General features: G+C 38.7%; 1 protein-coding gene across 9 annotated transcripts in view; it reads right to left on the bottom strand.

The window, feature by feature from the left end:
* ARHGEF28 (Rho guanine nucleotide exchange factor 28) overlaps window positions 1–25,077 on the bottom strand; it is a 191,262-nt gene that overhangs the window by 72,728 nt on the left and 93,457 nt on the right. For all 9 annotated transcript variants that reach the window (XM_037903025.2, XM_043547016.1, XM_037903021.2 and 6 more), the window contains one exon: window positions 5,782–5,912. In XM_037903025.2, coding sequence (XP_037758953.1) covers window positions 5,782–5,912 — 131 coding nt within the window. The remainder of the gene's footprint in view (window positions 1–5,781; window positions 5,913–25,077) is intronic.

Genomic DNA, 25,077 nt, shown 5'->3' on the forward strand with positions numbered 1-25,077 from the left:
GGAAAATTTAGATAGGTAGGATGCAATTACCCAAAATGTAGTTTGGCCAGAATCTACTGGAGCTAGTCTCCTTGTGATAAGTAATATAGCACAATTAATAATCACAAGTGGCCAGAACCTCAGTTTTACATCACATCTGGCAGAAAGCACTTCCAACTTTGTGGTACCCTATAACAATAATTGGACATGGGTTTGTCTGGTCACTTATTTTTTACTCCTGTTGAATTGATAATTGAGGGACTTGTTAATTAACAAACATCAGGAAACATGACCCTGTTTTAGATAAGAGGGAATTTAAGTGCAAATAATCAAAGAAGAGGAGCTGTTCAGCTCATAGAAAACTAAAACAAAAAAGCTAAAGATCTACATTTTCATAACTTATTTTGCTTATTAAAAGCATCTAATAAATGAATCAAGAATGACAGACAAGGGAAAAAAGTTGCAGTTATTGCATAAAAATTAATCGCACTATTAAAAAAATTAATCATGCGAATTAATCACGCTATTAAACAATAATAGAATACCATTTATTTAAATACTTGTTGATGTTTTCCACATTTTCAAATATATTGATTTCAATTTCAACACAGAATACAAAGTGTACAGTGCTCACTTTATATTTATTTTTATTATAAATATTTGCACTGTAAAAATAAAAAATCGTATTTTTCAATTAACTTAATACAAGTAATGTAGTGCAATCTCTTTATCATGAAAATTGAACTTATAAATGTAGAATTAGGCACAAAAAAATAACTATGTTCAAAAATAAAACAATGTCAAACTTTGGAGCTTACAAGTCCACCCAGTCCTACTTCTTGTTCAGCCAGTCGCTCAGACAAACAAGTTTGCTGACATGTGCAGGAGACAATGCTGCCCGCTTCTTGTTTACAACATCACCTGAAAGTGAGAACAGGCGTTTGCATGGCACTATTGTAGCTGGTGTCGCAAGATATTTACATGCCAAATGCACCAAAGATTCATATGTCCCTTCATGCTTCAACCACCATTCCAGAGGACACGCGTCCATGCTGATGACGGGTTCCGCTTGATAATGATCCAAAGCAGTGCAGTCAGATGCCATCAGCGGAAAGTTGATTTTCTTTTTTGGTAGTTCGGATTCTGTAGTTTCTGCATCAGAGTGTTGCTCTTTTAAGACTTCTGAAAGCATGCTCCACACCTCATTCCTCTCAGATTTTGGAAGGCATTTCAGATTCATAAACTTTGGGCTGAGTGCTGTAGCTAGCTTTAGAAATCTCATATTAGTACCTTCTTTGCATTTTGTCAAATCTGCAGTGAAAGTGTTCTTAAAATGAACAATATGCTGGGTCATCATCCGAGACTGCTATAACATGAAATATATGGCAGAATGCGGGTAACACACAGAGCAGGAGACTTACAATTGTCCCCCAAGGAGTTCAGTCACAAATTTAATAAACATTATTTTTTAACAAGCATCATCAGCATGGAAGAATGCCCTCCAAATGGTCGCCAAAGCATGAAGGGGCATACAAATGTTTAGCATATCTGGCATGTACATACCTTGCAATGCCGGCTACAAAAGTGCCATACGAATGCCAGTTCTCACTTTCAGGTGAATGTAAATAAGAAGCGGGCAGCATTATCTCCCATAAATGTAAACAAACTTGTTTGTCTGAGCAATTGGCTGAACAAGAAGGAGGACTGATGGACTTGTAGACACTAAAGTTTTACATTGTTTTGTTTTCAGGGTGGATAAAATTCTATGATTTAAAAAAAATAGATTTTTTATTTAAATCGGATTTTTTGATCAAATGATTTTTGAGGAAAAAACTTATCTAAAGACAGTTTTAATTAAGATACATTATAACTCAAAGATATCTCATCATGAAATAGGGATTATAAATTCTAATTCTATAATACGAGACAATATAGTCATGTAATGTTTAAGAAAAGTTTTGTAAATGAGTTCCAATAGTTCAAGAATTAGGGACCCAATCTTATGGGGTTCCAGGGGCTCCTGTATAGATTATTTAGATTAATCTTTCTATCTACCCAATGGGACTCAGTGCTCAGTCTAGAAGATACTATCAGAGATGCTTAGTTTTGAAGTTCTCAAACTGTGGATGTGTGTCTCCAGAGATAACATGCTTGTTAACAGCAAAAATGTGTTTAAATATATAAATAAGTAAATAATATATAGAAGTGAGAAACAACAGACCTGAACCCTATTGTCCCTCTGCAAATTTGTGTACACAGAGTCAATCCCTTACCTCTCTTTAAAAGTGCAAAGTCTCAAAAAGTTCAATGAATAGAAGATTGTTGGGGGCGGAATAGATCTGGATAAGGAGAAGAAGTCTGGAGATAAATGTGAGAAGGGAGGGACAGGCAGTAGAAACAAAAGTGAAACTGTTTGAGCCACATATTCCAGAAGTCTTGATGTCTTTCTGAGCGCAGCCTTCATTGATTTGAGATCTATCATACAATTCTCTCACTAGAAGGGAAAACCTATAATGGCAGCAGGCCGTAAAAGAGATCCAGTTTGGGAATATTTTAATGAAGTTCCTCTACCTGTGGGTAAGACAGGCATGCGTGCAAAATGCAAACAGTGCAACAAAGAAATGCAAGGCCCGAATGAAATGACATCATGAGAAGTGTTCCTTCTCAGGAGGAAGCTGCGTTGAAGATGATGAAAGGAACATGTCTGAACATGCAGGATCTTCAGGTTGGTAAATTTTTTTATTTCAACCTTCTTTCTTAAGGACTGCCTGTCTTCCTTCTGGACTATTCTTGAATTCTCATGTTTGAGCAAAAAATATAGCTGTTACTCTATGATACTGTCATTTTAGATGCAGTTGTGATAAAAAATAAATAGCTGAAACAGGCAGATCTTCCTTTTACAAATTCACCTTTAAAGTAGTACAGCATGTCAGTGAATGCACAGAGTAATACTAAATGAGCAATATGGTAATAATAATTAAATAACTGCACTGACTTATTTTGTTTAGGAGAATCCATCCTCAACATACAGGATTCAGAAGACTATCCACCTTCAAGATCACCATCATCTACAGTTTCAGAGTTATCTGCCAATGATAGTGTTTCAGTCACATCATGTATCTCACATAGCCACAGTATATATGACCTGTAGCAAAAAGAAAAAAAAACTCCATCTTCCAGAAACAATCATAGATAAGTTTGTGATAAGAACCAGCAGATTACAAAAAGAGGTAATTGATGAAAAAACTGCCCAGTTTCTTTATGCAACAAACTCTCCATTCTGTATGATTGAGAACCCACATTTCATTAACATGGTCCAGTCATTAAGACCAGGATACAGTCCACCAACAGAACAGATGTCGCAGGCAAATTGCTGGATATAGTGTATGAAAGAGAAATTGAGCAGTGTGCAAAAGGTCTAGACAGTGAAATTGTTAACCTGCGTCTTGATGGGTGGAGCAATGTCCACAGTGATCCTATTGTATGTGCTTGTGTGACAACAGAAGAAGGGAATGTCTTCCTTACAGGAACAATTGATACATCAGGAAATGCACACGCAGCAGAATACTTACAAGAAGTAGCAGTAAAAGCTATAACAAACTGTGGGGAAAAAAATTCAAATGTCTAGTACACAGCTTGGTCACAGACAATGCTGCAAATGTATCCAAGATGAGAAGAAATTATTTAGAAGAGAGTGAAGAGAGTGCCAAGCTAATAACATATGTTTGCAGTGCTCATTTGATGCACCTCCTAGCCAAAGACTTCAGTGTTTCAGAAATAGAGGCTAATGTTGTTGAAATTGCAAAATACTTCTGTAACAACCACTTTGCAGCAGCTGCTCTGAAAAAAGTGGGAGGAACCAAGCTAACTCTCCCACAAGACGTGTGATGGAACTCAGTAGTGGACTGTTTTGAGCTCTATATCAAGAACTGGCCTAATCTGATGACAGTTTGTGAACAAAATAGTGAAAAGATAGACGGCATTGTCACAGCCAAAGTTCTCAACATTGGGCTTAAGAGACAAGTTGAACACATGCTGAGAACCCTGAAGCCTATTTCTGGAGCCTTGAACAAAATGCAGGGAAATAGCTGTTTTATCGCTGACGCTGTTGAAATTTGGAAGGAACTGAGTGAGATCTTAAAAAGAGAAATATGCAATGACAGAGTTAAATTACAAGTATTTAAAAAAATTATGGGACAAGCACTATCTCCAGCTCATTTTCTTGCAAATATTCTCAATACTCGGTACCAGGATCAAACCTTAACTGCTGAAGAAGAGGAGTTGGCTATGACATGGACATCCAGCAATCATCCCTCCATAATGCCAACTATAATAAACTTCAGAGCTAAGGGTGAACCATTCAAGAAATATATGTTTGCTGATGATGTTTTAAAGAAAGTCACACCAGTGAACTGGTGGAAGTCACTTAAGCACTTGGATTCAGAGACTGTTGAAGTGATAATCTCACTTTTAACAGCAATAGCTTCTTCGGCCGGTGTAGAAAGAATATTTTCTTTCTTTGGACTAATTCATTCCAAATTGAGAAACCATTTGGGACCTGAAAAAGCAGGAAAGCTTGTTTTTCTTTTCCAGATTATGAACAAACCGGAAAATGAAGGTGAAGACGACCGAGTTAGCTGCAGAAGCCAATATTTTAAGTTTCTCATGTTGACCTGGCTGACATAGTCCATTTAATTTTTTTTTAAATATTTCATTTAACTATTTTAGTTAAAAACAATTTTAACAAAAAGAAACCTGATTTTAAAAAACTTGAATGTTTAAATTCAAAAATTCATACGCTTGTTTTGTTAAAAATATTATGTTTGCTGTTGAAGAAAAAAATCCAGAATACATAATGTTGCTGTTTTAATTAAATAAAACAATTTAAATGTCTATCTGGTGATGTTCTCCTCCTAATACAGCCTGGCAAGAAAATCCACCAAATATTAATGATTAACCTGTTGAATTGGAGATAGTTCACCTCCCAGTGACTTCATAAATATCTGCTTCAGTTACCTTTGGTAAATGAAATAACCAAACAATCATTCATTTTCTGATATAGCTGTAAAACTAAACTGAAAAGTTTTCAAAATAAATCACTTTAAAAATGTATAGTGTGTACCTTCTAAAAATGAAACCTATCTCTATCTATGAGTTCTGAAGAATATATATTACAGTTGTAACAACCAACAAGAATGCACTTTTCTGTAGAAATCGATGATTAAATTGAGTCTTCCTGACTAGTGATTTAAATCCATTTGATTTAAATCAAATCCACCCTGTTTGTTTTTGAGTGCAGTTATGTAACAAAAAAAAAATCGACATTTGTAAGTTGCACTTTCACGATAAAGAGATTGCACTACAGTACTTGCATGAGGTGAACTGAAAAATACTGTCTTTTTATCATTTTTACAGTGCAAATATTTGTAATAAAAATAATATAAAGTGAGCTCTGTACACTTGTTATTCTGTGTTGTAACTGAAATTGAGATATTTGAAAATGTAGAAAAACATCCAAAATATTTAATAAATTTCAACTGGTATTTTATTGTTTAACACTGCGACTAAATCTGTGATAAATCACAATTAATTTTTTAATCGTGATTCATTTTTTTGAGTTAATCGTGTGAATGAACTGCAATTAATCAACAGCCCTAACAAACCTATGTAGTATTTATAAACATAAAACACTGGACGGCTCTACCGACTGACCCACATTTTACTAAAATTCAAATAATATATTTTACCAGGAGACAATGAACAGCAGTGTACTGAGAGCACAAAGATGCAAGACTATCTTACTTGATCCACTACCATGCAATTTGCATACACTTCATCACTTCCATTCAGCATGGCAGTACGTGTGGGTGCAGCAAAGAAGGTAGGTGGATTTGGGTATTTCTTGAGGACATCAAGTGTAGAATGTCGTTGCTCTGAAATGAAATATTATGGGAAAATACAGAATTTATTTTTTCATACCACTTCCTTTTCTCTTCTCTATTCTGCCATAAAAATAGCTAAGTCTCGTCATTAAGCATCACATTTTAAAGAGACTATTATTAGTTATGCCCAGAACATTTAAGACAACATTTCTGCATTCATTCAAAAATCTGCATTTGTATGCAGAAGCTCTCTGCCAAACCACCTGATTTCACGACATTTGTCAAACGGAAATTAGTGAGTAACAAATACAGCTGAGTGACATTTTTTGGCCAAAAACTTTTTTTTTCCTCCAAAAAATGAAGATTCAGCTTGACCAATACATTTTGCCAATTACGCCAAACTGTTTCAGTCAAAAAAATAAATATTTCCCCACAAATGTTGAAACATTTCATTTTGACACTTTCCAAATGAAACATTTTGATTTTTCAGGCATGATTCAAGAAGAGATTTACATGCCATTGATAAAATGGAAGAGGCAGTGGAACCTAGTGGGTAGAGCAATCACCAGGAGCAGGAACACTTGGTTTCTAGTCCCTACTTCAATGAATATTTTATTATTTACACATACTGGAACGGCTTCAATAGGAGAAACAGAGAAACTCAGGCCAGAAGAGCCAACAACCTGGTGGCTAGGGCATTCACCGGGGGATCAAATCCCTTCTTCAGAGCAGGGTCTCAAACCTGGGTCTCCCATTTCCAAGGTGAATGCCTTAGCCAATGAGCTATTAGGTACAAGGAGGGCACCGCTACCCCCACCATCTCCTCTGTTTTGTGAGCAGTGCCTAAGCCCCTTGGTGAATCTAGCCCTTCAGTTCAAAATTTCCTTTGCTTTTATTAAAAAACACTAAGCATGCCTGAAATCAAAACAGGACATTTTGTTCAACCCAAAACCATTTTTGGCCAAAAATTCTGAAAAATTTCAGTTTTGGGTTGATCCAAAAGAATTTTTTTCCGATTTCTCAAAATTCTCAAAAAAATCAGTTACTTGCACAGCTCTAGCAACACATTAATGCTCAATCAACTGCAAATGAGAATAGTAGTAGCTACCTATTTGCTACCCGAGCATGGCACTGCGGACCATCTCAAATCCTACATATTTTCAGATTTTGCTTATAGTAAACATAATTACCACCACTTTACAGATGGAGAAGCCAGAATATAGCAGCAGCCATGCCAGAGCCCAGAGAAAGCATTTCTCCCCTGATTCCACACAGACTCCAGTGTGCAGTCCAGCCAGATATACAGTGTACTACTTCCAGGATTTTCCTTATGTAGGATAATAACTTCCTTTTTACATTTTTGCAGAAGGACATATAAAGGCAGTTTATAAATATAGAATAGTATGCTTTGTAATGAAATGACTGACGGCATTAACTACGGCATAGTTTCATTCATCTTTAAATACTCTGGAGTGCTGCACCTTTAGTGCTGTGGGTGCAACAGAAAGCCTTTCATTATTATTTTCATAATAACGAAATACAAATTGGAAAGACCTTGTAGTCCACCCCAGCCTCCAAGACAAGATCCATATTTAGACATCAGCATAATTCATTCATTGGTATAGGAATCTAGCTCTGTGATTGATGATTGTCCATGTCAACTTTAAACAAAAATGTGTATGTGGGAGGAGCATACTATGGAAGATGATAAGTATGCAAAAAGCTGTGCAGAGCTTGGCAATTTCTATTTCTGATCCATGATTCAGAAAAAAAAACTGGGAAAAATTTACGTACCACAAAAACGTATTTACTGGTTTGTCAAACTACCATCTTTCCCACATGATTTTAGAAACCAGTATCTGGACAAGCTATCAGAAGCAAGGAATAATGGTCTCAAGTTGCAATGGGGTAGGTTTAGGTTGGATATTAAGAAAAACTTTTTCACTAAGAGGGTGGTGAAGCACTGGAATGGGTTACCTAAGGAGGTGGTGGAATTTCTTTCCCTAGAGGTTTTTAAGGTCAGGCTTGACAAAGCCCTGGCTGGGATGATTTAGTTGGGGATTGGTCCTGCTTTGAACAAGGGGTCGGTTAGATGACCTCCTGAGGTCCCTTCCAACCCTGATGTTCTATTATTCTCAGCAGAAAACAATGATTTATGCCATTTAAAAACAAGGATTCCTGGCCCTTGGAACTGCATTAGGATTCTGTTCCTGATATACAGTGACAGAATTTGAAAGGTATACAAGGTGAGAAGATTTTGGGACTGGGATGGAATTTATGTAATTATGGTATATTAAATAAGGTCTAAAACTTCTCGTGTAAAAAGACATTACACATTTACATTCAAACAATGCCTTCATTTTCTCAGATATTCTCTATCATTCTACTATGCTACTTCCAATATGGTAGAAAAATAAATAGATAAATAATGCCTATCAATTATTTATTTGGCATATGGAATCCGGATGAGCCAAGCCACAGCATTCTTATCAATGATGTTCAAGGCACGAAGACCTCCAGGAAGTTGAGTCATTTTGGAGTCCTCAACAATACGTGTCATGGTTTGTGGCTGCCCACATTGACATAGTGGACTGTCTCTGAAACATCACCGAAATTCTGCTGCAGCACAAATTCTATGTCTGGTACAAAACCAGTTCAGAAGGCTCCATTGCCTTTGCAGTAAATCAAACCCACGTTGACGTTGAGTGGGGTCCAAGAGAAAATAATTATCTGTCATTTTCTCTGCAGACCATAAAGCTTGCCATTGATCCTCTACTGTAAATCCCTCACCCAGTAAACTTATCCACAACAGGCGGCATGAGGGCAGATGACCATGTGGTGGATTAAATGAGTTTTTAATTAATGGCAGATGTGGCATATCAAGCAATTTGGTCACAAGCTTTGCTACGCTTTCCTCTCTGCAAACACTGGATGGAGCAATATTGCAGAGAACCAGTAACCATGGTAGAGCAATAGATTTAAGTGTGCCTGAAGTAATACGCATGGTGGAATTTAGTTTTAAATTGATCATCATTGTGTGAGACGAGCGAGCCCATACTGGAGTGTACTACTCGGCCACTGAATAACAGAGTGCCAAGGCTGGAGTGCGTAAAGTTTGGGCATTGGCACCCCATGTTGTTCCAGCCAGTTTTCCGAGCTGGTTGTTGCACATTTTGACGTTAGTCGCTGTCTTTGTAGGATGGTCACACTATGCGAGAGTTCTATCCAACGTGACACCAAGACTGACTGGGTAGGAATCATGCTTTATTCTCTGACCACTGACAACTATGTTCAGCTCTCTGCCCACTTGTGCATGATGCAAGTGGAAGACACTTGATACAGTCTTACTTCCACTTGGTATCAAGGTGCCACCAATGACAATAATCAGTCATAGCCACAATATTTGCATTCAGAACATTCTCAAGTAGGTCAAAGGAGTGTGACTGAGTGCTGAGACATATGTGGAGACATAAACAAACTTGCAAGACCCAATATACGGTAAGTCATATGAATAATACCTATCAATAAAATGAAGTTAATAAGGGACCATTTATCACCAGTTGTAATAAATCAGGACTTGGCCTGACAGTAAGACACTGTCAGTGAAGGCTGTGCATGTTTTTCTTTTGAAACTATAACAACTTATTGATTCCATGATTAATTAATAAAAGGATACTAAATTACTGTACCTATAACACACACATTTTTTACTTCAGGTTCTACCAAAATACCCACAGCTTTGGATGGTGGTTCCATACCTTTTTGTTTTATCCAAGAGAAAAACCTATCTCAGCTATGGAAACATTTTCAGTGTGTTCTGCAGACAACTTGCTTTTCAAGCTGCTTTTGAGGAGAGGGCTCACGCACAAATTCACCACTTAGCAGACCAATCTGCCTAATTGGATAGTACTAAATATTAGTCAAGTTGGTAAATGTAGCCTCATCTCAGCAGCTGATTGCTGAATTTGAAAACTATCAGGGAGCAACAGCGCACAAAGTGCCAGCCAGTTCAGTTTTAGGCAGGATGGGCAGTCAGGGACTTGAAAGGTGACATTCCAAAAAAAAACATGTAAAATCAGGAGTTCCCTATTGAAATCAATGGCAATACACTGATGTAAAACTGACTGAGAGGCACATCAGGCTCTTTAATTTTTAAAAGTATAAAAATTTTCAGTAAAGACAGGTTTGACCCAAGTTTGTCTGGCATCAAAAACTATACAGCAATTTCCTCTCTGTTCTACAGACTCAGTTCTACAGACTACAACCTATTTCCTGCAAAGCAGAGGAGGAGGAGGAAACCAATAAAGATTTACGGATATAGGTGGAAAAACAAAGAAAACAATGCAATTGCCTCTGGAGGATGCTGTGTGGCCCTCAAAGTGCACAGAGACATGAGATAAGATGTGACGGCCATGACTAGAAATTACACTGGTCAAGGTCTGGGACTTGCTTTATTAAATCCAGGACCAGTGCCAAAATAGCAATGCTAGACCCAGGAACCATGCCCATACCCCACAATCAACAGAAGAGGGATCCTGAATGGACCACAGGTGATGTACACAGTGCCTGGGAGGAGAGGGGGAGCAGTGAACGCTGGAGCACATATCTGGCTGGAGAGGGGGGTTGCCCCACCCCAAACAGCCTCCTTCCCATTGGCTGGGGATGGGGTAACAGGCTAGCCAATCAGCTTTTGTGCCCCCCTCCCACACTTACTTAAACTCTCGCAGGCTTTTCAAAAGTCTCTTGCTCCTGCTACTTACCCAGTACTCCCTTCTCCTTAACTGCAGTGTAGCTGCTGCAGTTTTTAGGATGCTACAGGTCTGACCAACTGCCTGTTTTGGGATCAAGAGGGAATTTTTCCTGTTGAACCAAATTGGCAAGAGGTCTGGTGGGGTTTTTTTCCTGCCTTCCTCACAACATCATGGTCAGGACACATCATCACAGTCAGGATACAGCATTAAGACTTAGAAGGTTCATATTAGGAAGGACTGCTTAGCTCATCTCTACTTGTAGGCAGTGTTCCAGTGCAGATAAGGCTAAAAGGGAGCATTGCCAAGGGGTAAATGAGACCCGGCCTTATGTCCTTTTACCTATGGGAGAAAAAGGAGACCTGAAGTCTTTGCAGACTGAGGTCCCCCCGTTGGATCCTTTACTACCCCTCCACTTGGAGGGGTGGAAGGTGGGGCAGACGTGGAGCGATGGAATGGATTCAGAAGTGAACTGAGTCCTAGGCATAGGCCAAGGGGTATTCCCTGGGTTACTGGTTATATGGTAGGAGCCCTGTAACTCACGAGGACCCAATTAAATGCCTGGTATGTGAGAATGGGGGGTGGGGCACATAACACCCCTCCGCATTGTTAAATCAAGTTGTGGTCTGCCCTTTAAAACTCATCCCACATCTGTCATTGGTTCACCTGCATGTCCTGATCAAATGCAGGTTTCACATCATTGTGAAATCTCATCTCTCACAACCCATGACGATTGAAACAAAAATCTTCTTGCCACCTGGAAGTTGAAAATTCCAATTTTTAAATGGTATACTATAAACTATTTGGTTTCTAACCCTGGCAGGTTTGTGGGATTTCAGACCACAAAATCACATCCTTTATACTACCGTTTTGCTTTTCCTTCCTGCTTGAATTCCAAAATGATTTTAGTGACTGACATCTTGAGAACTGTTGGAGCTATAAATCAATTCTTTATGCCTGACTAAAACCTGGACTCCCTGTTTTAAAAATCCCTATAAATCATTGTTTTCTACAGCAGTTTGGCAGATATTTGGCAGTTAAAATCACATGGAAAATGTTGGTATTTGGCAAACCAGTAAATATGTTTTTGTGGCAAGTAAACTTTTAGAGTGCTGGTTCTGAACCATGGATCAGAAAATAAAAATAATGAGCCCTGCACAGCTTCTTACAGACTTATTACTCTCCACAATATGCTCCCCCTCTAGTACATATAAAATTTCGACTGAAGTTGGCTTGGGCAATACTCAGACACTCGAGTGGATAGAGTTGATATATTGTTCTGAATAAGAGTCTAAGTATCAGGCCTTTTTGAATCAATGTGCAAATCAGAGCCAATTCCTATTGAGATGGTTTACTCATGTAAGCAACAGCCCCCACTGCTGCAGCGCTACAATCAGGTAACTGACCGTACTACAAATTATGCATCCCAAGCCGAAGACAAATCCGTATGTTATATTTTTATTCATAGGGCACTTTTAATACCACATACTACATGATTTTACTACTATGTAAGGGAGTAATAATCTGGTGCAGAAACCTTCAACAAAGAGCTGCTGCGAATACACATGGACATATTAAAATATATAATTCTTTGGGATATTTTCAGCCACTAAATCTTTATTAATAGCAATTTATTAATTAATAGGGGTAATGTGTTTTGCTGGTGATGTTTCAGTTGGTTTATTTTTAAAGCTGCAGTCTCTGAATAGTCCAATTGGCTTTTAACTAAAAATTAAACCTCAGTGGATTAATTGGGCTTTCCAATATAATGTAATCCTGCAGCTCTTACAAAAGCAGAACCTCCCACTGATTTCATACGTGCATGAAAAGACAACTAAGTCAGTCTAACTTCATAACAGGAAAAGTATTTCAAGACTTTGCTGAACTCATGTGAGAGCACTAATAATTATACATTGACCGCGCTAGTAACTTATTTCCTCTGGAAAGGCCAGGTCATTTTTTTTAAACAGTCAAAACCATAGCAAGTACATGTCATGCACCAGATTCCTGCAGCCTCACTCACTGCTTTCTGCCTGACATGCAATCAGTTACAATTCAAATACTGCACTTGATCCTGATGTCACAGAAATCAATAGCAAAACTCTTATTGATTTCGATGGAAGTAACTTCTGGCCCATTACAAATTAGCTGCCAATATTAACATGCTGAAAGCCCTTACTTACGTCACTGAAAAATTAGAAATGCCAACTAAAAAAGTGGTTTCAACAAAAATACCTCAATAATACCCATCTACCCTATCACTGTTGCTATGACTGAACACCCAAGGTAAAATACCATTAAAATAAATAGGCCAAATTCACAAAGCTGGTGCAAGGATGTATGTCTATGTGTATTCAAATATGGTGAATCCTATGAGATCATAGTATTTGAGTCACCCCTTTAGATGGCATATGCCATCTGCCTGTGATTGGCACTGTGGGTTCTACAGAATGGAGCTTTCATTGCTTCCAGTATGAATTCCGAAGGTGGAAGACTCTAAGAAGAGTCACACAATTGGTAACACTGTGGGTCATCCTAGACACACATGCTTCAGCACTGCCTGCTTTCAGGCTGTGTGATCCTGTTGTAGTCCTCTTGCCCTGTAAACAGCATTATGGTTTTTTTATGCGGCCACAACCTGGTACCTCAACACAGTTTCTGCTACCCCAGAGCTTCCCCCACACCTTTAAGCCAACATACACTGGTGAAAACTCAGCAGTTGGTGTTTAGCGTGATGGTGAATATGCCCTAAAAAGTTTATATGTCTGACAGATTGTTGTAAGGGGTTGTGATTTATTTACCCAGAAAAATCTGACAGATTCAAAACCTAGAGGTCATTAAGGCCCTCACTTTTTAATGCAACTTTCAAGCAGGGCTGCTGGGTTGGTCTAAGTGACAAATCTCAATACTATTATGCCATGTTCGGTACCAAGACAATAGGCAAAGTTAGTATAAAAAAGCATGCCTGTCTCTATTAACAGAGTTGTTGTAGCCATATCGTTAACAGGATATTAGAGAGACCAGGCAGGTGAGGTAATATCTTGTCTCCCTCACCTATAGAAGTTGGTTCAATAAAAGATATTAACTCACCCACCTTTTCTCTCTATTAACAGAGTATGTAGATCAACATCATTGACATGGTAAATGAAGATTTAAATGACAGCAACGAATGTTATTGTTATTTAGATCCAAAGGCAAAAAAAAAATGTTGCTGGATGACAGAAATAATAATGCCCAAATGTTAAAAAAGTGATAGTTGGAAACACAGTGCATCATCTAACTTTATTCTCCATCACGTTAAGTTGCCATCCTACCTAAGAGTCGCACATTTCAGCAAGCAGGGAAGCTAACAAAAATATGTTCATTTTTAACAACAGAGCTTCAAAATAACACTAATTTCAAATGTGTTTTGTGTTGGCACAAGAAAACCTCTAGCCTTGAATGACCTACTTTACAGAATGGCGAGTACATAACAACACTGAAGATTTTTTTCCACTCAAGTCAAAACCTATGTCAAGAAGTTTTAAAAGAGCATGCATAGTGAGAGAGAACTGAAATGCATCAATGTGCCCAGACTGGGAGCCAGGAAAAAAAAAAGACTAATTCCTTTCTGTGGATACAATAAATAGCTTTCAGACAGCTCACCAGAATTACCTCCAGCAATCTGAATATGGATTAATGTATAACTTGAAGTATTACAGCTATGGAACAAGGAAGGAAAAATCAGACAATTAAACACATTGGCCAACCTTTTCAAACCTGGGTGCTTAAGCATTTTAATCCAGATTTGGATCCAGATTTCCAGCAGTACTCAGCTCCCCAAATGGAGTGAGATTTTTCGAAGGAGCTTAGCTCCCACATTGGCACCCAAATGAAGTGGCCAGCTCTTGAAAATCTGGCCCTCACACCCCAGTTCAGCAAGGTGCTTAAGCTTCTGTCTAACTTGAAGCACATGAGGAGTCTAAGGGGCAGACTGACTTCAGTGCAACTATTCGCCTGCTTAAAGGTAGACATGTACTTAAGGAGCTTAAGGAGTAGGGGCCTCAGTGACTAACTTTAGGCACCCATGTGTGAAAATCTTGACCATAATTTTCAACATGCTTCTTTCATGAGAGACATGTAGTTCAGCAGGGTTGAGCTTGGAAAATAAGCAGAAACTTGCATACATCACTTTTTCAGGGCAGTTTCCTATTACTAAAACCAGTTAGCTGTAGAGTAGCTGTAGCACACTTGAGAGGCCCCACCGGTTCCTACTACTGATGTCTCACCATGCCTGCTACGTGCCTATGATTTATGGTTTGCTGGTTGTGGTAGCAGCAATTAGTAATTCTCTTTAACTCATATCGGCCAGAAGAAAAATTGCTGAAAGTGTATCTGATCACACTAAGCCGTCCGTAGGAAAGCCTGGTCTTTTTTGATATTTTGTATCCCTTATAAATCACCACAGAGCCAGATGGAAAGTATCTTCAAGTTACAGAATGACGTCTCTGCAATTTTCAGAAAAAATGTCCACAGCTTTATTCCAACCATTTGTGTTTCTGTTTACTTTGTTATTCAATCTGAGAGGAATTAACACATTGTGCAAGAAGGGAAGCACAATGCTCTTTGCACCACTTAAGCTCCATAAACACATAAGGATTGAGTTGGGGCACTATCGGGATTGCAGCTGGGCAGGGATGCCTGTACACCACCTATGTACCACAGAAAGGGTCTCTGTACTGGGACCACTTGGTTTGGCCTAGAAGGACACAGTGGAGGCTGACCAGAGGTGAATAGGGAGGAGACACGAACCAGTAGCCTCCTATAGAAGTGACCTGTTCTGGTTTGGAGCAGAGTGTTGGATTTCCCTTCCCCAGCCTACCTGGGTACTTGGCATTTATGCAGGTGGAATACATTTCACACTATAAAGTAATGCATTCTTGCTAAGGCAACCACCACACATATGACTTAGTCTGCATTTGACAGACAGATGTACTGGTATACTATTAACATTAATGAGATAAAAATCACCTATGGAGGAGAGAAGATACTTATAACATATATAGCATCAGAGGTGTACCCAGTGCTGTGCAGCAGGTAAAATGTGATGCATAAATACAGCAACAGAGTCCCCAAAATTTTTACTGTCTGAAGGCAAAAGAACAATTATAAAACCATGACAGAGTGTGGGCTTACAGCTTGACACTTCATAGATAAAGTGGGTCTTCATGAGCTATTGAACAGAGAATATACCCCCATGAGACTTCAAAAACTCATTTCACCTTCTTGACAGAACTCATACATACCCACACATGAGAAAAAAACTCTACATTCCTGGAAAGGAATAAATGTAGCAAACTAAAAAGGCTCCCATCCCCCACCAGGTTTAAAATGTTCATTTTATAAACATTTTGAGCTCTAAACAAACTTGGGGCCAGACTCTCAGCAGGTGTACATCAGCCTAGTTCCACTGATTTTAATTACAGCTTATTTTTCTTGTTTATTTTTTCTTTCCTAAAAAACAACTTCATGAAAGGAAAGGGTAAAGATTACATGTTTCCCTTTGGTGCAATTATTTTACTGCTTCTGATAGAATGAAGTAAAAGTTAGCTATCTTCAGTAAGATTTTCAATGATAATCTTCTGTGTTATAAACCTACTACCTTCCATCTACAATTTCTTTTAAGGAATTTATGCTCTCTACAACACCACCTTGCTACAATGATATTCATAACACTTACCTCCCAAAGCCTTCTCTGCAAAGAACATTAAACATTAAAATTAAACAAGGATTCGTGCAACTCAAAGTAAAGATGACCTTGTCATCTATTATTTTATGGACAGAAAAGAATTTTCCTCTGTCCTCCGATTTTTGCCTATAACTAAATATTTCCCTACTAGCTGTTGACCACTGCTACACAGTTAAGTTACAAATCACCCCGAAAATCAAAACAGGACTTTAGGCAGGTCTTATACATACAGAGAATCTGTTTATAACAGTTGTTGCAATACTATTTTGTAAGTCCTTAGTATGTCAGAACTGCTCAGTCAAAGAACTCTTGTAACCCGAAGAAAAATTCACTGGGCATATAAAGAAATATAAACAAGAGGGAAAATCACAACATGTAATTTGGATAAAACTATTTTCTCTTACTAAACAAACTGAGTGTCTCTGATTTCAAAAAGGCAAGTTTCAATGAGGGTGCAAAAAGCTAGAAAAATCTGTTCATTCCAGAAGGCTTTTTACATCTACTTGCACATGATCAGCAAGAAGACAATGAAAAGGAGGTAGAACTATTAAGGAACAGGGGTTTAAAAGAAGACAGCTTTTTCTACCTTGCTTGGTTCCCCTTCTTCGAATCCTCATTTTGGGTAAGGAAGGCCAAGAATAATTAAAAGGTGAATCAGAATCTGAATCCATTCTTTTTACAAAATAAACAGATCAGACAGCAGATACTTAAAACTGCACTTAGTTGTATTCAAAAGCAAGTCAAGTCCAAGAGTGATGAAAAATAAAGGAATGGACAAGGCAGGATCAAATTGCCTTCTAAACACAGGGGAGGGAGAAGCTGTAAATGTTTGCTCTCTTCAGGCGTCCAGGCACGTAGACAGATCAGGCTGTAAATATGAAGGCAGACCCAAGGAGGTTAAAATATGAGAACTCAGAGTAGTGCTGCCACATCATGGTCCACAGCTATTTGAAAGGTCATTGTGTGCCAATGAATCATTAACCCACCTTTTCATTTTGATGTAAATGAAAACAATAGGAGTTAAGTTTGGAATGAGAAAATGTGTTTCAAAAGTAAACAACCCTACTACAATACGTTTTTTAACAAAATGCAAAACCTTGTTTCTGTGTTATAATTTTTAATAAAACGATTGCATGTAAAGCTATGCTAAAAGTTGGAGCTTTAGAAGCAGAAGATTAAGAAATCTAGAGAAGTAAGCTAATAACATTAAGTAATCAATCTGCTGGACTATATATTTCTCCAGAGCAATAGTGCCCCATCAGTCTCAGCAGACCTTTGGATCTTGCAGCTGAAAAAAAGCACCAATAACCCACTCAATAGGCTGCAGCTCCCATCTTTCCAAATCTAAATGAGCTAGAAGCGTAAATGTTGTAAAGAAAGATTATACAGCCATTAGGGGAGCTCTCTTTCCAATAATATTTACTCTGAATAGCATTTTCTCCTTCATACTGTCACCAAGTGAGACTATGAATCATAAGGATTTTGTAAGGCTGGCACCTTTACAGCACTGGTCTAACCTCATAGCAATGCACAATAGAGCTAGTGACTAATTTACAACAAATCCTCCATTCTTATACAGTCTCCCTGAACAACTCGTAGGCAATTAGTATTCAGCAGGAACTCATTATCCCCTCCTCCCCCAACATCTTTACACTACACAAACTACATTTTATAAACAGGCTCAAATGTGGCTGTACAAGAGCCAACCCAAAAATGACATGTCCACTGTTTGTTTGCTGAACTCCATTAAACATTTCTTTTAATTACCCGACAATGTAGGTATTCTTGTATTCTACATAAAGGAGAAGCGTGAATATGTGATGCAGTTTAAATGTCAGGTTTGGAAGATGATGACATTTGAGCTTGTTAACATTCCTCACTTCACTTCAATTATTTTTCGGACTGTTGAGGTCTGCAGGGCTACTTCTGTGTTATGTGTCAAGTGATTCCCCAATCCACATTTTTGTAGTAGATAATGATACATTTGTTGGAAGAAAATAATTCAATTGAAATGCAATTCACAGGTGCGATTATACAAACACCTATCAATTTTCATGGATGAAGACAGCAGCAGTATACAAGCACTGAATAAAGTGCTTGATTTGTGCAAAATGTAATTTAATGGGTCATCGTTCTTTCTTTGCTTCAACTGAATCTCTGTTTACTTTTATTAGGCCACAGAAGAACACTTTCCTCAAAGGCTGCAAGTGTTGGATTTTTACTTCAACATTAAATACCACCATACACCTTTTGTTTGAATCATCTGTATCATTAATGATCCCAGTGAATTAGAATAAGACGTGGATGACCTCAGAAGGGTTACTCTGATTTAAATGGATGGTATAGGCATCAGTTTTGGAATACCTAGACCTCCTGGAATGTCAGGTTGATATTGCATTGATAAATCCCATAGATATACAGGAACATGGGAACTGCCATACCATTTCGCACCAGGGTTACTATCCTGTCTAAAGAAAAGGAGTGCTTGTGGCACCTTAGAGACTAACAAATTTGTTAGTCTCTACGGTGCCACAAGTACTCCTTTTCTTTTTGCAGCTACAGACTAACACGGCTGCTACTCTGAAACCTATCCTGTCTAGAGTACCATCTAGGGTACTATCCCGTCTCCAACAGTGGCCACTACCATTTCCTTCAGAAATAGGGACAAGAAACCACAAAATGGATATGTATGTGTTCTTTAGTCCACAGAAGAAATTTTTTTCCCTATCCACAGGCAGTTAGTGGTTGGTTTTTGCCCAGAAGCAAGAGGATTCACTCCTTATACATAATTATCCAGTCTCGTGTAACTGTGGATGTTCTCATTACCCATACAAATATCTAATCCTAATTTGTATCCTAAATTCTTGACCTCAATGATACCCAGTGGCAGAGAGTTTCATGGGTGAAATGCAGATTAATGGGCACCAGGAGAAGTATTTCCTTTCGTCAGTTTTAAATTTGTTTCCTTTTAATTTCACCAAATGTCCCTTTGTTCTTTCTATGATAAAGGGTAAATAATGAGAGGGCTTGATTTCCCTTCTTTATGCCATTCATTATTTTGCATACTTTTACAATGTGTCATTGTTCATCTCCTCTCTAAATTAAACACTCCTCACATTTTTAGTCTATACTATTATAAAAGGCCATACATTTATTTGTTTTCATCAGCATCCTCTGAACTCCTTCTACTCTGCTGTGTTCCTTCTGAGAACGGGTGACTGGCACCAAACACAACTGTCAAAGTGAGGGCATACAACTGATGTATTTAACGGCATTCTGAATGCTCACATTCTGTTTATTTTTCTGCACATTGATTAGATGTTTCCACCAACCTGTTCACCGTGAAACCCAGGTCTTTGTCCTAAATCATTAGAGTTAATTTAGAACCTGGTAATGTATATCAGCAGTTCAAATCATTCTTTCCAACGTGCTTTAATTACCTTGCATTTGCCAGCATTGATTTTCCTCTGCCATCCCAATGTCCATTTGCCTAGTTTTGTTAGGTCTCTTTGAAGTTCCTCAGAGTCTTCTCTAGTCTTGACTAAGATCAATAATTTTGTGTCAACTATAAATTTTGCTTCTTCGTTGTTCCCCTCCTTCTCAGGATCATTTATAAATATATGATAAGTACTAATTTCTTAAAGTTTCAAATTCTTACATCCAGTGCTTGCCAAGACACATCAACATGATACGAATGTTCTTTGCAGACATTACAGCCTATTGTCTATTGTTTGAGTAGTCTCTAAACTTGCAGTAATAGGAGAAGGAAGCTCAGGAATGTAACCAGTTTTCTTAGCTTACATGGAGTATTGAAGTCACCAATGGCACTTTCAGAAGCAGCTGTTTTATCTACCATGCAAATTCTCAAGCTTCAGGGGACACCCTGATAAGGGAGCAGTAGAAAAGGAGGAGGATTCTCTCCCCTCTGGTTTACAGTCACCACGAGAAAACTTTTAAATGGACTGCATGGCTGAAGCCCATCTCCCTGACTGAGAGCTCAGTCAAGGAGAGAGAGAAATCCATTAAGTCAGAAATCACCTCCCCGCAAATGGTAAACGTGGCATGGAAGATGGAGCGGACACTTCAACAGGGAATGACCCCACCAACACAGCTGAAGATGAGGCCCGCATCATAATCTCCGATTATGCATGGCAGGAGCTTCCCAAGCTACAGCTCTCTGCCCCACACTCTCCCACCCAAGATTGGCATATTGTTTCATTCTGCAAAAACAGAGACAGCTGCAATTCTCCTCATCTTCACCTTGTCCAGGAGGCAGTAGAGCCTGCAGTTACCAGCACCTATACTGCAGCCTCAGTGGGGAATTAGAGGTGAGAGGGCTGAATATGGCACAGGGACTTATGGTGCACAAGTGGTGAGGCGCTCATCTACATGTGCTCTTCAGAGAGCTCTGCAATCTTTAGGTGTGCATGGCTTTCCCCAACCTGACTCTTTGGTTTTGCACACTAGGCCAAATGCTCCTGATCAGCCACCATGCCTGGATAAAGCCCACAAATGATAATGTAAATAACTGCACATAAGTAAGTTATGTTTTAACAATAATTTCAAAATTCCACAAGTGTAATTTGACAAAATGCCATCAGCCAGAGCCACTCACTAAAGCTACCTCTAATCTACTGCTACTCCCAGCTGCTTAGAACAAAGGCATTTATTATTCTCTATGCTGCAGGACAGGAGAATTACCACAGTAGAACTACCAGTTTTCCTCACAATTATTCATCACATTTTTACCACTTGCTCTGCTCCTGGCAATACCAGGGTTCTTCTGATGGACGTTTACATTAAAGCGGTTTTTGTTTTTACAGACCTACTAGAGAAACACCACAAAATCTGGAGTTTAAAAAAAAAGTACTTATGGTTTCAGCCTATGGATTTATAATTGAGTCCATCATCTGAGTAAGTTGGTGTGAATGTGGTTCCTTCTTCATGCTGCTTTCCACTCTTTTTTCTCCGTATCATTGAGAACAGGTGTATTTAATATGCTGGGGAACAAAGAAGTCAATAAAATATATACCTGCATTGGTAGACGATTACCTACCATATGTATGAATTTGATACATAATTCAAAAGATAAAGTAAACATTACAGATTTATTAATAGATTTTAAGGCCAGAAGAGAGACCACTAGATCATCTAATCTAACCATTTGTATAACACATGCCATAAAACTCATGTATAACCAACTGCTGCCCTCTCTATCACAATACTTAATGTGCTATTCTTTTAAATAATGTCAAGATTTTTTTAAAAAAATTATGATGTATAATTGACTATTTCAGTCTAGAGCTCTCTCTTTTGGCTGATTTATCTCCTGTTTTGTCTAGAGGTGGGTGGATGTTGGATAACTGATCTGCTTGGGCACCAATGTGTACAGTTACTGCCCACAGGCAGCCTGTAAGCTGAACTCCATGATGGAGTATCCAGAAAGGTGAGCTGGGTGTTTAACAGTTGCTGATGTTACCCAGAATACGACAGACTGGGACTGCACCAAGTACTATCTCATCAGCATTCAGAACCAGCACCTCTGTCACTGCATGACAGAAAAACAAGAACACCCACTTAAGGGCTGGTCTACACTACAAAGTGAAAAGAAAAGGAGTATTTGTGGCACCTTAGAGACTAACCAATTTATTTGAGCATAAGCTTTCGTGAGCTACAGCTCACTTCATCGGATGCAAACAAAGTGAGGTCGGCTTAACTGCATTGCTCAGGGCTGTGAAAAATTTTATTTTTCACTAAGCTCCAGTGTAGACACTGCTAGGTCAACTGAAGAATGCTTCCATCAACCTAGCTACCACCTCTCAGAGAGGTGGATTTACTACAGCAACAGAAGACCACCTTCCATTACTGTAATAAGTGTCCACACTACAGTGCCCCAGCTCTTCCACTGTAGCATTTCTAGTGTAGACATAACCAAAGAGAAATAAAAGTGCAGTGAGAAGAAAAGCAATAAGGAACCTCCTGAGTATGCTATGGGTGGTCTGATACAAACACACATACCCTCTTTTCAAAAACCAACATTTGTAAGGAGCTGTATTCAATAGTCTTGTTTCTCTCACAAAATTTAAGAGCAGTTTAACCTTAGCAAGGACTGAAATTAAGAACAATAGCTTTTCATAAGTGTATGGCAGTGCTCCAAAATTGTAGATGACTATCTATGTGATTAGGATGAAGAAAAGCAGTGCTGCAGTCAACTGACCACCATATACAATGAGGGGCAGATCCTGAGCTGGTGTGACTTGTCATAGTTCCAAAGAAATCATGATAAATCACACCAGCTCAGGATCTGCCCCTCCATTTACTGCAACAATTTTGTGAGCTCACAGTTCTTCTTGGCTCCAGAGCCTTTAGTTTGTAAGATAACTGTGACAGGAGCCTAGGGCTGACTCTGGTCTTTACTTTCTGGCCCCGTTCACCTCACATTGGTCAAGGCAACAACACATTAATACCACTCTCAGGTGACAGGATCCACTGACTCCTGTGGCTGCTGTTAAACAAATCCAACAAAATATATACACTGATACAATTTGCCCAAATACCCTTCTTGTTCAATGTCAATTCACATCAAATCCACAGTAGGATATACTTAGTTGGGGTTCACAGTAAAGCTATGGACAGAAAGCTATTAGCTGTTTGTCCCTGATTCCGATGAAAAGGTCCCTTGATCTTGCAAAAGCTTGAGTCTTAAGGGCTACAGTCGATTATAAAAATGAAAACAAAACAAAGCAAAGCAAAAAAACCTCCTTCCAACACCTGCAGTGAAGGCTTATGCAAGGCCCAAAGTCTCCAACAACATTTAGAGCTTGCATAGCTTTGCATGAAAGCTAAATGGAGCTTTAATTGGATCTAGTCCTTACAGAAGTTTAGCTAATGGGCTTGCAATAGAAAGCAAGTCTATGCTTACATTGGTAACCTGCAGTACTGGAAACAAGATTACTGCATAACAATTTCATTAGTATTTTTCGTGTTTTATCGGGAGATTTCAAGGGCAGGGATAATCAAACTGGGTGTCAAAGAGAAAGAAAGAAGAGGTATGTGTCCATATATGGAATGCAAAGATTCTAACTCTGTTCCATAACTATATTCCAGAAATAATGTTTAATACCTTGAAGGCTAATTTCACATTTTATGGATCCCAAGTTGTTTATTTACTTTAGTGTGAAATGGAGACCAAGCAGGCAGAAGACAGGCAAAGAAGCTGATTTAAACATCAGAACAAAGGGATCCTCCTTTTTGAAGAATTTATTTCATCAAGTGAAGGGGGGTGAGGGGGAATTTAGACAGAGGAGGAAAACATGTTCTGGGAGGCCAGATAGCATAGGTTTGCAACTCATTCATTCTGGAAGGGGTTTCAAGTGCTTTGGAGGATAGGATTAAAATTCTAAATGATCTGGACAAACTGGAGAAATGGTCTGAAGCAAATAGGATGAATTTCAATAAGGACAAATGCAAAGTACTCCATTTAGGCAGGAACAATCACGTGTACACATACAAAATGGGAAATGTCTGCTGAGGAAGGAATACTGCGGAAAGGGATCTGGGGGTCATAGTGGACCATAAGCTAAATCTGAGTCAATGGTGTGACATTGTTGCAAAAAAAGCGAACATCATTCTGGGATGTATTAGCAGGAGTGCTGTAAGCAAGCCACGAGAAGTAATTCTTCCACTCTACTCTGCACTGATTAGGCCTCAACTGGAGTAGTGTGTCCAGTTCTGGGTGCCACATTTCAGGAAAGATGTGGATAAATTGGAGAAAGTCCAAAGAAAAGCAACAAAAATGATTAAAGGTCTAGAAAACATGACCTGTGAGGGAATACTGAAAAAATTGGGTTTGTTTAGTCTGGAAAAGAGAAGACTGAGAGGGGACATGTGTGATGTTATTGACATAAGCTGGGACTGTATAGATCATTGTTGCAACCAAGGTCCTGTAGTGGCATCAAATCTTATATAAAGGGGGTCAAATGAGGTGTCTAAGACAAGGTTATGGTTTGCTGATTATGATTATGCGGGCTATATGTGTGTATCATTTTTGTAGTTAAAGTTATGAATATTGGCTCTATACTGTCTGTATTTCAAACTTATGCTATGCTTCTGGGTGACACCCCAGACAAGTTGGTGTCAGCACTGACTCACTTGCTTGATGACCCATTAAGGACCATCAGCTATACAACTGACCCATTGAGAGAAGGCAGATAACGCCTTGTGACTCAGCAAAGTATGCAGGGACTTGCCCATGTGACTCCAAACTCTATTTTGCTGTAATTTTCCACAGTAAGAACAAAGAGGTGTACTTACACCTGGAAAAGACTATAGAAGACTGATGCCTTATCTCCATCTTGTCTTCAATCCTGCTTCATACCTCTGGAGGAACTTTGCTACACTGAAGCTTTGAACAAAGGACGATCGATGATCCTTCCCAGCTGTGGATGTAACTCCAGAGACTTGATTTGAACCTGCCATTTATTCTATCACTGCTACAAGCCTGAACCAAGAACTCTGCCATTACTGTATGTAATTGATTCCATTTAACCAATTCTTGCTCTCATCTATATCTTTTTCCTTTTATGAATAAACCTTTAGTTTTTAGATTCTAAAGGACTGGCAACAGCATGGTTTGTGGGTAAGATCTGATTTATATATTGACCTGGGTCTGGGGCTTGGTCCTTTGGGATTAAGAGAACCTTTTTTCTTTTACTGGGGTATTGGTTTTTATAACCATTTG

Source organism: Chelonia mydas, chromosome 5 (assembly GCF_015237465.2).
Source record: "Chelonia mydas isolate rCheMyd1 chromosome 5, rCheMyd1.pri.v2, whole genome shotgun sequence".
In the NCBI taxonomy this organism is placed as follows: Eukaryota; Metazoa; Chordata; order Testudines; family Cheloniidae; genus Chelonia; species Chelonia mydas.